This window comes from Leptosomus discolor, chromosome 1 (assembly GCF_034619465.1).
Source record: "Leptosomus discolor isolate bLepDis1 chromosome 1, bLepDis1.hap2, whole genome shotgun sequence".
Taxonomy (NCBI): domain Eukaryota; kingdom Metazoa; phylum Chordata; class Aves; order Leptosomiformes; family Leptosomidae; genus Leptosomus; species Leptosomus discolor.
Window position 1 is genome coordinate 134,649,575 of NC_141391.1, and position 11,916 is coordinate 134,661,490.

The 11,916-nt window shown below is 45.2% G+C and overlaps 1 protein-coding gene across 1 annotated transcript; it reads right to left on the minus strand.

Moving 5' to 3' along the window:
* Positions 1-3,223: 3,223 nt before the first annotated feature.
* MFAP5 (microfibril associated protein 5) lies at positions 3,224-11,714 on the minus strand. Its single transcript, XM_086465321.1, has 8 exons — positions 11,554-11,714; positions 11,110-11,172; positions 8,298-8,345; positions 7,129-7,164; positions 5,436-5,471; positions 4,422-4,557; positions 3,927-4,000; positions 3,224-3,345 (listed from the first exon to the last, which is right to left on the minus strand). Exons 2-8 carry the CDS (start codon positions 11,168-11,170, stop codon positions 3,224-3,226), a joined length of 513 nt encoding a protein of 170 aa, XP_086321447.1. The 5' UTR covers positions 11,171-11,172; positions 11,554-11,714.
* Between the last annotated feature and the right edge of the window lie 202 nt (positions 11,715-11,916).

The following is an 11,916-nucleotide window of genomic DNA, read 5'->3' on the forward strand; positions in this document are numbered from 1 at the left end:
CACATGAAGTCACTGCCTAGTCCCCCATGCTCTGAGTGCTCCATCTTTTCAACCAAAATATGATGTACAGTCAGTGCCTGATGAATCTATGCAAAAGTCAGAAATTCAATGAAAGATAAATTTTCCTATTTTTTTGACTGAGATGTGTAATTTTTAATATAGCCTTTCAGTTATTTCCATTACTAGTTAAATGGCACAAATTCTTCTTTGCTCATGAAATGATTTATCACAACTTTTATCTTATTTCAGCTGTCTTACAATTTTATTTGGAGATGGTAATTCTCCACCAGCAAGTCATGGCACATGCACAATGAAGAGATGTGTTCTTAGCACAAATCTCATGGGCTGGGAGGAGTTACCCCTGTGCTCAGCAGCTATCAACTGTCAGGAAAATCTAGCACAGCTGTCCATGGTAAAAAAATGCTGAAGATAATTTTCTGTATCTCTAGAAAAAATAATGACCTCCCAGGAAGAATTCATGGTGATTCATGAGTTAAGGGAGGGTGGCAGCAGAGGACTGAGCTAGCAGGGAACAAAGGTGTCCAAACAACAGATTTGGGCTGGAGTCAAGTCTGCCCACAAATCTGGAGGAAATACAGCTAGAGACAAATAAACCCAAACACGTGAGAGTTGCCAAGAATAACAGGAAATAATTTTCCTTTCATATTTTTGTGTGCATTATATGGACGCTAGCATTAAAACAGTGTTCTCCTGGAGAGGAGCATCTCTTCTTGTCCCTGCTGAAAGCAAGCAACAGAAAGGCTTCTAACCATTCCCCAAATGGTATGAATGTTAAATTTCTATATACTGTACAGTAGATATGTTATATAGTTATATATCTATATCAGCTTACATTCAACTCTAAATACAGAGTGGAGACTTGGCCTAGTCCAATTTCCAAGAGCTCCCTCTGGTATATCTCCATCCTACCTTCCTCCACACAGACAAGTTCCACAGGCATTCCAGCTAGAAGTCAGTGGCTGCCAGTGGCTCAAACGTCTTTGAGATCAAGCTCTCAGTGACCTCCTCTCTACAGAAAAGTGCACACTCTCAGTACAGAGAAATTCCTCCTCCATCCCTGGTCTCATAAGCCTTGAGTACTCAAGAGGAGCATCATCCTCTGTGTAGGGGTGCAATGTCCCTATGTACAGGATGAAATTCCAGTCACCACATAACGTGGAATTCTTTCTCCTGTATACTGGATTAATACAGAGATGAGGCCATCTATGGCAAATTTTAACCTTATATGGGATAAATCTGTGTCTGCAGAGGGTGTCTTCCCCTACACAGAGGATGTAACCAGCTTCTTGCTGCATACAGCAGAAATACAAGTCCTGGGGAAAGGCTCTTACCTTAATTGTTTTGCTCTTTTTTTTTCGGAGATGTCTGCCTCTGTGCAGCAAACTGTCCCCTATATTGTGTGACCCTGGCTCTGTGCAGCAGATGGGTGCTCCTGCAACACTGAATGGTACTCTCAGTTCAGCAGCAGAGTATATATGTGTGCTTATATATATATATATATATATATATAATGTGACAGGGGTGAATGCCTACTCTAGCAAACTGGCTTTCTGTTAGTTGGGAATAACGTTTAGAGATCCTAGAGACAGGGTCTTACTTGTCTGCTGCTGCAGTGAGCCAAGCTGCTCAGCTCCGGTGCCCCACAGAATCATGCCACTAAGAGTCACACAGAGTGATTTGCACTTCAGACAGCTCTTTCCCACTTACCCTACCCAGTCTTACAGTGAAAACTGCCCATATACTTGGAAATGTTCTCCTTATATCTGGAAAACAAAGCTCTTGAGCAGACCACAGACATACAGAGTGACTTCTTCTCGCCAGGTTGGCCTGCTTCTATAAGTGCTTATACCTCCAGATACTTCTACCTCCCCACCAGCACCTGGCTCTGTGCAGGTCAGCACAGCCAGAGAACCTGCAGGAAAACCCAGGGATCCCAGATAATGATTCTTCTCCCACATCCCATTCCAATTTGTGGCTCCTTTCTGCTTTGTGCAGGAGCTCCCAGGTCAGGAGGTAGGAACTCAAGTGGAGATATTGAAAGCAGGCCCAGAAACTGGAGAGTGTGGAGGTAGCCAGACCAAGAAAAGTCACCAGGATAAGCTAACTCATTGCAAGTTCCCAGTACTGAGAAGACACATGGGTTCTTCTCTTGGGCTTAGGGGTGGAGGCAGCCATACTTATTGCTCCCTGGAACTTGCCTGGAATAGGCATCAAAAGATTCCTTCAATGGGAAGGGAGGGACAGAATGGGGGAGAGGAGAGGAGAGGAGAGGAGAGGAGAGGAGAGGAGAGGAGAGGAGAGGAGAGGAGAGGAGAGGAGAGGAGAGGAGAGGAGAGGAGAGGAGAGGAGAGGAGAGGAGAGGAGAGGAGAGGAGAGGAGAGGAGAGGAGAGGAGAGGAGAGGAGAGGAGAGGAGAGGAGAGGAGAGGAGAGGAAGAGGCAGCACTCCGTTCCAACATAATCTTCTTGAGAAAAATATAATGCCATACTAAACCCAGAATTCTTCCTTTTGGTAGTAGTTTTGTGAGGGAGGTAATGGGCTTGAGAAAAAGAACTTCCCAAAGGTAGTTATAAATGATCTGCTGCCATACAGGGACAATGAGTTGAAGTTGAGGACAGCTCATCTCCCAGTTCTGTCACTTCTCTGAGGCCAGCAGACACAGGAGGAGGCTGTGCTATCACACAGCAAACTCAGTAGCTCAGGAGCACCGGAGAGGCTCAGGCTGACTAACCATATCCGAACTCATACTGATGCCATTTAAGAAACCTAGGCCAGGAGTCCTAGGGCATAAAGGTTTGCACTGCTCCACATGAGATGCAGCTTAGGGCACCTGTACCATTCAAAAGGACTACATCCTGTCCCCATGTCTGTCTCACCACAGGAGCAAAGCAAGAGAAGATGCAGCACATTTATAAGGACCTCTGGGAAATAAGCAGTTCGTGGCTTGCTAAACAGAGTTTGAGAGAAAAGAGGGGAGCATCCCACATACTCAGCAACAGGTTTAGAGGATGACAACAGCCACCATGACAGACTAGCAGAGAGGAGACTCTGTGTACTACAGCACCTGAAAAAGAGGATGTGGGGGAAGGCAGAGAAGCAAGGAAACAGTGGGGAAATCACAAACGAGGCCTTGTCTTGGGTTGTAGGTAGTGGGTGATGATTTCTCTTCTCTCCCTTCCTTTTTCTCTCCTAGTGTTGGTAGCTCACAGAGCATCAGGCCTTCTGCGCTGCTGCTCCAGGAGTTGTCTGCAAGGGACATGCAGGGGTTGCCCAGATCGGCGGAGACGTCGAGAAGGAAGGCCAGCCAGCTGGCGACAGATCTCATCTGAAGACATAGCAGACACACACAGGTTGACAGATAAGCAAAACTTCCTTCAAGTTCCTCACTACCAAAATAGTTAGAGGTACATCCTTCACTGCATCTACAGAAACTGTTGGAACTGCTGAATTCTCATGTACATGAGGCAAGTGAACAAGTTCTTAGGCTTTTATTAATTTCCTTCTGGCTTTGTTCATGTACAATACATATTAAAATCACTCATATTTTGCTGGAACAAAGACTCCATAAGAAATCTAGCCTGGATCCTGTTTCTATTCATGAATAAAAATACTGAGAGTTACTCTTTAACCTCAAAGGAACGCAACTTTGAGTAAGGGTGTGTCTGGGGCTAGTAGAGTGTGACCAAGATTGAGAAAGGCAGAGCTCCCATACTTCTTAGTGGTACGATGTCTACTTCCCACTGTTTTTCATGGCATGTGTACTAGATGCAAGGCTGCATTGCATTAGAGCTCCCCCAAAACAAGTCCAGAGAAACTACTACATATGGATTTGGGTAATTAGTTAGCTTAGAGACTCTATTAGATGGCTGCAGCTATTCTTCTAGGCTAGCTTGTGCTGTCACTCACCTTGCATGACCTCATTCTCCTTGCAGATAGTGCGAGAGCACACCTCCTTGTTTATTATGTACATGCGACGGACACTGAGGGATCACCAGGAACATGCCAAGGACAGAAGTGAAAGGCACACAGACCCAAAGAAACAAAAAAGGGATACAGGCAATAAACATGTATATTCACTGATTCTAAATTTTTTGCGTTAGTCTAGAATAAGGCTGTTGTCATTAGGAAAGTAATCTTTGTCAAGACTTCATGAAATGGCCCAATATCTTAAATATGGATTACAATATAGGGCACATTACATCTTCTTAGTGCTGCACAGCTAATAATTATGGTGTTGTTTTAATCAATCACCCTAAAAGGACACTCTGAGGATAGGGTTCATCTCACCAACTGGTTCCCTGAGGGAACCTCTAGTCTTCAAAGGAAACAAAATTACTGAACAGGAACATGCCATTTCTGGATGGTTTTTAGGGCTTTTATTAGAGACTGCTGGTTTCTTACCTTGTAACACAGAGGTAGCTGATACACTGCTTTACCGGTTTGTGAACAGAGTAAAGGCGTGTGCAAGGGAACCTTTCTTCTCGACAGTCTGGGAACACACACATAGAGGTGCAATCCATTATCATTGGCAGGTGCACTCATTCTGGCACACCTATAACTTCACCACTACGTACCACCCTCCAGGCTTCTAGGGAAGGCCTCTAGCCCCTATTTTCCACTCTCTTGTGAGAGATGGGGATGGTTTAGAGAAGAGGAAAATAAGGCAGACATTTCTGATCCCCTTGCCTCATAAGACAAAAGTAAGAGAAAGTTGAAAGCTCTTTCAAGAGCCCTCTATTGTAACTTTTAACATGGAAAAAGATTTCTTTGTAACTGATGTGATACTATAAGAGAATGTACAAACACAATATGAATCTAGTGCCAGCTACCCAGCCAACAACACTAAAAATCTGTCCAAGCTTTACCATAAAGCATTACCACTACTATTCACAATGACAGTGTAAGGGCGTCTTGACTTATAATTCAAAAGGTCAGGTAAATGTAGTTGGTTGCTGTAACTGCTGTCCATCTAAGCAAGAAGCAAAGGAGACTGTGACTGCCTCTTACTAAGGAACAGTGACTCCTTCAAGAAACAGCATCCCCAGACTTCTAGTTCTTAGATGCCAATGACAAGGGGTCAAAGGGGGTTCGTTTTGTTGTTCCCTCTGATAAAGCAATCCACCTGTACCACAGTAAACCAGTACATTCTATTATTTACCCAGTGACAAACTGTAAAGCAACTTGGAGGTCTGTCTGCCAGGCACCAGTTTCCATAAACAGTTAGAGAGGACTTCTGTTCACATGTCATAGTGTCAGCCAGAAGCACAGACAAAACAGATGGGCATAGAGAGAAGGAGTCTTTTGGGCATTGGGGCTGTGGTTAGGGGCAGTCAGGTTTCTGGGTGTGGAAGAGACTGGGCAAGGAGAGGGAAGGGGGGTCCACAATATTTGTCTGTAAACTGAGAATAAACTCACCAGGACTAAGAAGTACAGGTGAAGTGACAGCTGCAGCTGGAAAAAGAGAAGATGTTCTGAAAGATCTTAATTTGAGCTTTCAGCCTCTTTCACCCTCCTGCTATTCTGCCGATGGCTCACCACTCCTGACCAGTAGCCATCCATCCCACAGCTGAGATTGTGATGTTGTTATCTGACTTGTCAGAGTAACTGCAGGCTTTCCCAGCAAATATGCTGGGTGTCTTAGAGCTGATGGGACACCGTAGAGCAGAGATGGTTCCCATGGCACATCCTTTGTGAAGAGTTTCTTCTTGATCCCTCAATAATAATTATTTTGAAGCCAAGTATGCTGCAAAGGCTTCACATTTAGTCTTTTCAGGTTTAGATGTAGTTTAACCACCTGCCAGTTTGGTCTTGACACCAAGTCTTACCTATGCTCCTACAGACTGTCAGGTCTCGCATACTGAACATGAGACTGACACAGGTTGCTTTCACCTCCCCCCACCAGGAAGATCATGCACCTTGTGTATACAATATTGTGCTTCCACTTTTTTTTCTCCAGTGTTGTCCCATGACAGCTAGTCAGCTTGACCCACAATACTCTAGCCAGCTGATGAGCAGAGTCACAGGGCAGAGGACGAGACCATGGAACTGCTGTCCCGAAGAATGGGACACCACTCAGATGAGCTCTCCTACACACACAGCACACTTATCAGCAACAGCCAACTGCTGCTGCCTCTCCTTTTTGTTTCCAACCATATTATCAACCCAACGTGTTCTCCCTCTCCCTGTTCTGTCTGGTCCCCCCACACATCACAGGGATGTGTTTGAGAAACTGCCCCAGCAAAGAGAGAAAGCGTTGCCAAGGCCAGTGGTGCTGTATTCGAAACAGGACTCATAAGGAAAAAATGGGGAGGCTCCTTCTTGAGCCTCTGTCCCTCTCCTCCATTGCCTATTGTGAGTCCAGCAGGATTAGCCTATTTTGTAAATGCCTACGCTCGCATCAGCTCTGTGTCCTTTTCCTAGGGCTACCTCCACAGCAAGGCTTGGCTCTCTAAGGAAGCACATCGCATGCTAGAAGCGCTCATCTTCAAGTGTCCTCCACCTATCCTATGTTTCACGTACATTTTGCTGCCCCCCAGTGACATAGCTGCAGACACGGCAGGAAAGACGGTACTAAAAGAGCAGTATTTCCATCTCCCCATCCCACCACTGCTTAGAGTTTGCTTTGTTACCGTCTTTCATTTTGTTTGCCATGTCTGATCCTGAGCACTCAAGCATGGCCGCTAGCTGTCAGCAGACACAGACACAACCTGTGTCCCAGTGCTGCCAAGTTAACTGGTGAACCTGACCAATTTCTCTCCCTTGTCATTTAGTCTCTTCCTTCCCGCAACCTTCTCTGGAAGCCCAGGCTGCGTGAGCTTTGGATTTCATGGCTTTCTGCCATGGAAACAGCTTCAGAGAGCCCTGGTACACCAGGTGAGATTGACATTTCCTTGGAGACCAGGCCACTAAGCCACCCCAAATTCACCTCCCTGCACAGAGCACAGAAAAGACTCCCAGATAGCCATAAACACTGGAACAGCACTGCTAGATGTCAAAAGTGGGGAAGAGGAGTTTCTGAGCATAATGTGTCATTTCTGGGGCTATGCAGGCAGGAGTAAAGATGAAAAGGGGAAAAGATGCCTGAAGTTGCCAAGACATAATAGCTTACCAGAGGTGCTGATAAGAGAGTCGGTGCTAACTTCACCTGGAAAAAAGAGAATGTCCTTTAGAGAGCTTGTCTTTACTTTGTGGTCCCTTACATAGCTAGCCTGAATTACCGTGGCTGCCATGGTAGGCTCATGAGACAGCATGATCCAATCCAGTAAATATATAAACAAACACATTTACCCCCACCTCACCTGTATCCATCCCCATTTTCAGTGACTGGCCTAGGACCAGATTTCTTAGTGCACATGTTGCATCAACCCTTACTGAACTCTGGATTCGTATTTCGACTTGTCAGATATGGCCAATGTGGGCATCTCAATTGGGAAAGAAATACACCTGAAATGAAGGTGCTGATAGCTCAGACAGCAGTAGGACAGACACCTGGGGCACCCACTGCAGAGAATAAGGGAGGCAACTCCAGAACCTAGCCTTGACTGCAGAAATTTATCAGCAGATGAGTTTCTTTGAAAGACCCCTGATGGTAAAGCTGTGTTAGGTGTGATGAAGGGATAAAGTGTGAACAAAAGGGAAGGCTGGTGGACATGTTTTGGACTGGCTTCTGAGTAGTCTTCTGGGAAGCCCCAGGTATTACACGACAGGATCATAGCTGGGAGATCTGATGGCTTAGCCAGTGGACTCGGTTTGAAGAAGAGGCAGGACCTTGTGATTCTTCTGCATGCTGAAGTATAATGCAAACATACATTAATTTCATCTTATCATGTCACAGAAAAAGGAAAAAGGTCCAGAGGGATAAAGCAATTCACCCCCAACAACACAGCCAGTATGAAGACCAGTCAATATCCTTCTCAGTGGCCTCACTGTTAGAGCACCATGCCACTTGTGCACCCTTTTCCTTGAGGTTTTCCTGAGCAGTGGTAGAATTCCTTGAGCATCTCATGACTGAAGAGTTATCAGCTTTTGTGGATCTCTTGACTCCGAACATAACTTCCTGTGCTTCAGGACCCGAACACTAGTGAATTATTTGTAAAGAACACACAACACTTAGCAGGTTGTCTTGGAGGGCTTGTTTAATCTTCACTGAAAGGCAAGCTCACAATGTTAGAGGCAAGGAAACAAAGAACAACATTTGCAGTTAAACAGGCTGTAACTATACAGGACAACTGGGTCACATTAGCAGTCTTTAGCACATAACATGCCTGTAATACTTACCAGTTGCACTTTCCAGTTCTTGCCCATTGACTACCCATGGAAACCAGTCTGCAAGAGAAGAAGAGAGGGAAGTGAAGAAAGGACAAAGAGAGATTTCTACAGCCTGCAGGCTTCCTGAAATTTTTATGAGACGCTACCTGTCCAGGAGACACCACTGCCCTCTGCTGAAATGAGAAATGCTCTTCTCTCTGCCTCAGCTTCCATCGCTGGCTGGGTTTGTTCTTTAAAGACTTGTGGATACAGCAGGTCCTGCCTGATCCTATCTATCCCTGCTGCTTCCACCAGGGTCAAAGGCTAGGCACAGGGACAAGATAGTAATTACCTCCAAATCTGCTACCAGAATTTGCATTTCTGAAACCTCATTTGATGCATTTTGAAAACAAATTGCACACTGCCTCCCTGCTCTGAAGGCTGGTGAAAATCCCTATCTCCATTTTATAAAAGGAAACTGAGTCATGGAAATTACTTGCTTGGGGTCACAGATTGAGTCATCGGCACAGTAAGAAACAGATAGCAGGTCTTATAGCCTCTTAGGCAAATAATTATCTGGTCCATCATCCTGCCTGGGTATGGAGTACAGAGTAGAAGATCTTTCCCCTCTCAGCCCCTGGGCACACTGGAGAGGGAGAACAATGAAGGCTTGGCTGTGCATGTTGTGTGGAAGAAGAGAAATTGAAACTGAGCTAGACTGTTCGTTTGTCCAAATATAAAGGATGAGAGCTGCTTCCCGCAGCAGCCAGGAATAGGAAAATATTTCCTGCTAGCCACAGAGGAGGGAAACGTCTGCATAACTGGGGTGGGATGAAGGAATGAGTTGGCAGGAAAAACCCGGTGATCTGGGGCACTGCAGGGACGTGTGGAGGACCAGCCCAAAGAACAGTACACCCTGCTACATCTTACAAACTCAGCCTTTAGCTTTCTATTCTTAATGGGAGCACTGCATGGGTAAAAACTATCAGGTCTGGAGCTTTTAGTTCTTCCTCATTCCAAGAGCAGTTACTTACAGGCTGCAGCGGGAGTCTTGGGACCCCTATGTAATCCTGCTCTGCAGCATTACAGGAGTCACTGGACCCTGTTATTCTCTTCCCCACCCAGCTGCCAGCAAGGGTTCAGCTGCTGGCAACTGGCCCAGGGAGAGCCAGACTTGTGTAACAACTTAAGTGCACAATGTAGCACAACACCAAAATTTCACTGTTCTGGCTAATCTCTTACAGGTAACAAGTAGAGGAGGAAAATTGTATTGAACACTTTCTCACCTGTTTCTGATACAAAAGGAAGGACAAAAATTCTGAAAGAGGCCAGCGATGTCATATTTGAAACAGGAGTCATATGAAAAAAGTGGGGAGGCTCCCTGCCTTTTTTCTAATTTCTGACTGAAAAGTCAGCTCTTAATAGCTTTTTTTTTTTTTTTTTTTTTTTTTTTCCTCCTCCCTAGGAGATAACTAGAAAACTGGTCCAATTCTAAAACAACAGGACATAAGTGAAGTGAAATCTCTGCATATGAGGAGAGGAGACAAAAGAGGTGACTTTCTTATCCGATTTTCAATCACTTCCGTTTATATTTGCTATGGTACCAAATTCATACGCTTTATAAATTATTGGACTTTATTGTCCAAATTGCAATAAATTCATCCTTGAGATCTAAAACTGCAATTCTAATCCACCAAATCTGTAGTTTACCTAAAACCAAAAGAGACAATGAGAGACTAGCTGGTGATTCCTGCTATTTTTCAAGTTAAAACAAACAAACAAAAAAACAACCCAGAAATGCTAAAACAAAATACACAAAAGTAAGAAATATTCCTTTCAGGCCTCCTTCATGCATCATAAAAAAACATTTTTCTGCCGCTAAATTTCTAGGCCACCTACAAGCTCATCTCTTGGATGCCTCACCTCCCTGCTTCACAGTCACAAACATAACGTACTCTACTGTATATCTTTACAGGAAACAGTGCTATTTGGAGCAGAATCAGGTTTCAGCATGAGGGGAGGACCGAGAAGAGTAGATTGGAATAACCTGATTTGAATGCAATAGGTACAGTTATCTGTCTCCTACATACAGTCTTCCCTGGGCGAAGCTTTTTCCGTTCACTGGAATTACTCACCTTTCGGTGTCTGTCCTGAGTCTTCTGACTATAATGTCTGATGCTGCCCTCTTGTTTTGTTTTTGGTTTTGTTTTTGTTTTTTACATTGTGGGGTTTTTTTTTAACAAATTTGATCTCACGTGAATTTTTGCCAAAGTAACTCCAAGCAAACAAACACACGGAGCAACAAACGCAAAGAGTGGTCTGAACTACAGAGGTTAGGTTTCTTAAAACAGCTATACAAAAACCCACAAAATCTTCTGGCAGGTGGGTGGCCTGGAATGAGGCCATTCCAGCAGGAATCACTAGTGACAGCAAATGTTTCACCACTATGACAGGACAAGTTTTGTGGAGCACTGGGAAATACTCTGCAATAACCTGCAAACACTGTGGTACAGCAGTCTATCGTAAGCACAAAGCACAGCTAACTCTTTCTCAGCTCTGGACCTAGCTGTTTTGCTTACCCAAACATCCCTGCAGTTGAAGCTGTGGATCTCTCTCTCTTGTGGACTCCCAGTACTTTCTGGAGACTGGACACATATGGGAATCAGTCCCCAGTCTCTAAATTTTTCCTTATAACCCTATATCCACCTTGCCTTTCCTGTTCAGTCCTTCTCCCTTCACTGTCCATCTACATGTCTTTGTCTTTCTCTTTGAACATTAGCCTGCAGAGGAAACTGTGGGGCCAGGGTGGAGAAGAAATCCTCCCTCGGGCATAAGGACTCACCAGCTGGGTACAAGGAGAGTGCTAAGAGACACAACAGTATACAGGCTCCAGAGGTCTTCATTCCTGTAGAGTGGAGGAGAGAGGACTCAGAGGAAAGCTAAGGCAGGAACAGGGATACCCTTCCCTATAGCACGGAAACTCTCTGCTTGCTGCCTCATTTTCCCTCCTAAGACTTCCCAGTCTCCCTCCCACCTGTCTCCCTCCTAATCTGGCCAGTTTTCCAGCTGTTTCTAAAACATTTTGGACTGGACATCTGCTTGCTTTCTTTCTCTTTTCACCTTCTGTCTCCAGTCTCCACCTCTTTTCTCATCCAGGTGACTAAGCCCCCCTCCACACACACCCCCAGCATGCAAAGAAAAGTTTCCCCTTGTTATGTCCCTCCGCTTTCTTCCACTTTTAAATTATCTTGAGGAGCACTGAAATAATAGCATCCCCATCACTTACTGCAGCCCTCGGTCTCCCTTCAGCAGCAGACGCTCCGTCTTTCCCCTTCAACGGTCCCCCCCCACTTTGGCTATTGGGTAAATCACATGCAGCCACACCCAGAACACGTTCTACTTTTGGTTGTCTTCAAAATACGATTTTGGGAACAGAAAAAAAAAAAAAAAAAAGAAAGAAAACGGAGAAGCCGGCGAGTTGGTGGGATGGTGGTGTCATCATGCATCTGGAATGAGGGGGGGGGGGGGGGGGGGGCGAGGAGGAGCCGCCCACACCCTCATTCCAGAGTTTATTACCCTCCGAAGGGAGCCCGCTCCTCCCATTCCCCCAGGATGGCCCAGCACCAGGGACGGATTCTTGTCTACGTTA

Coding starts and splice junctions, on each gene's coding strand:
- MFAP5 (XM_086465321.1), bottom strand. CDS start 11,170: ATGAAGACCTCTGGAGCCTGTATACTGTTGTGTCTCTTAGCACTCTCC. Junction 7,165..8,297: donor AGAACTGGAAAGTGCAACTG/GTAAGTATTACA, acceptor TCTTTTTTCCAG/GTGAAGTTAGCACCGACTCT. Junction 3,346..3,926: donor GGAGAATGAGGTCATGCAAG/GTGAGTGACAGC, acceptor CTATGTCTTCAG/ATGAGATCTGTCGCCAGCTG.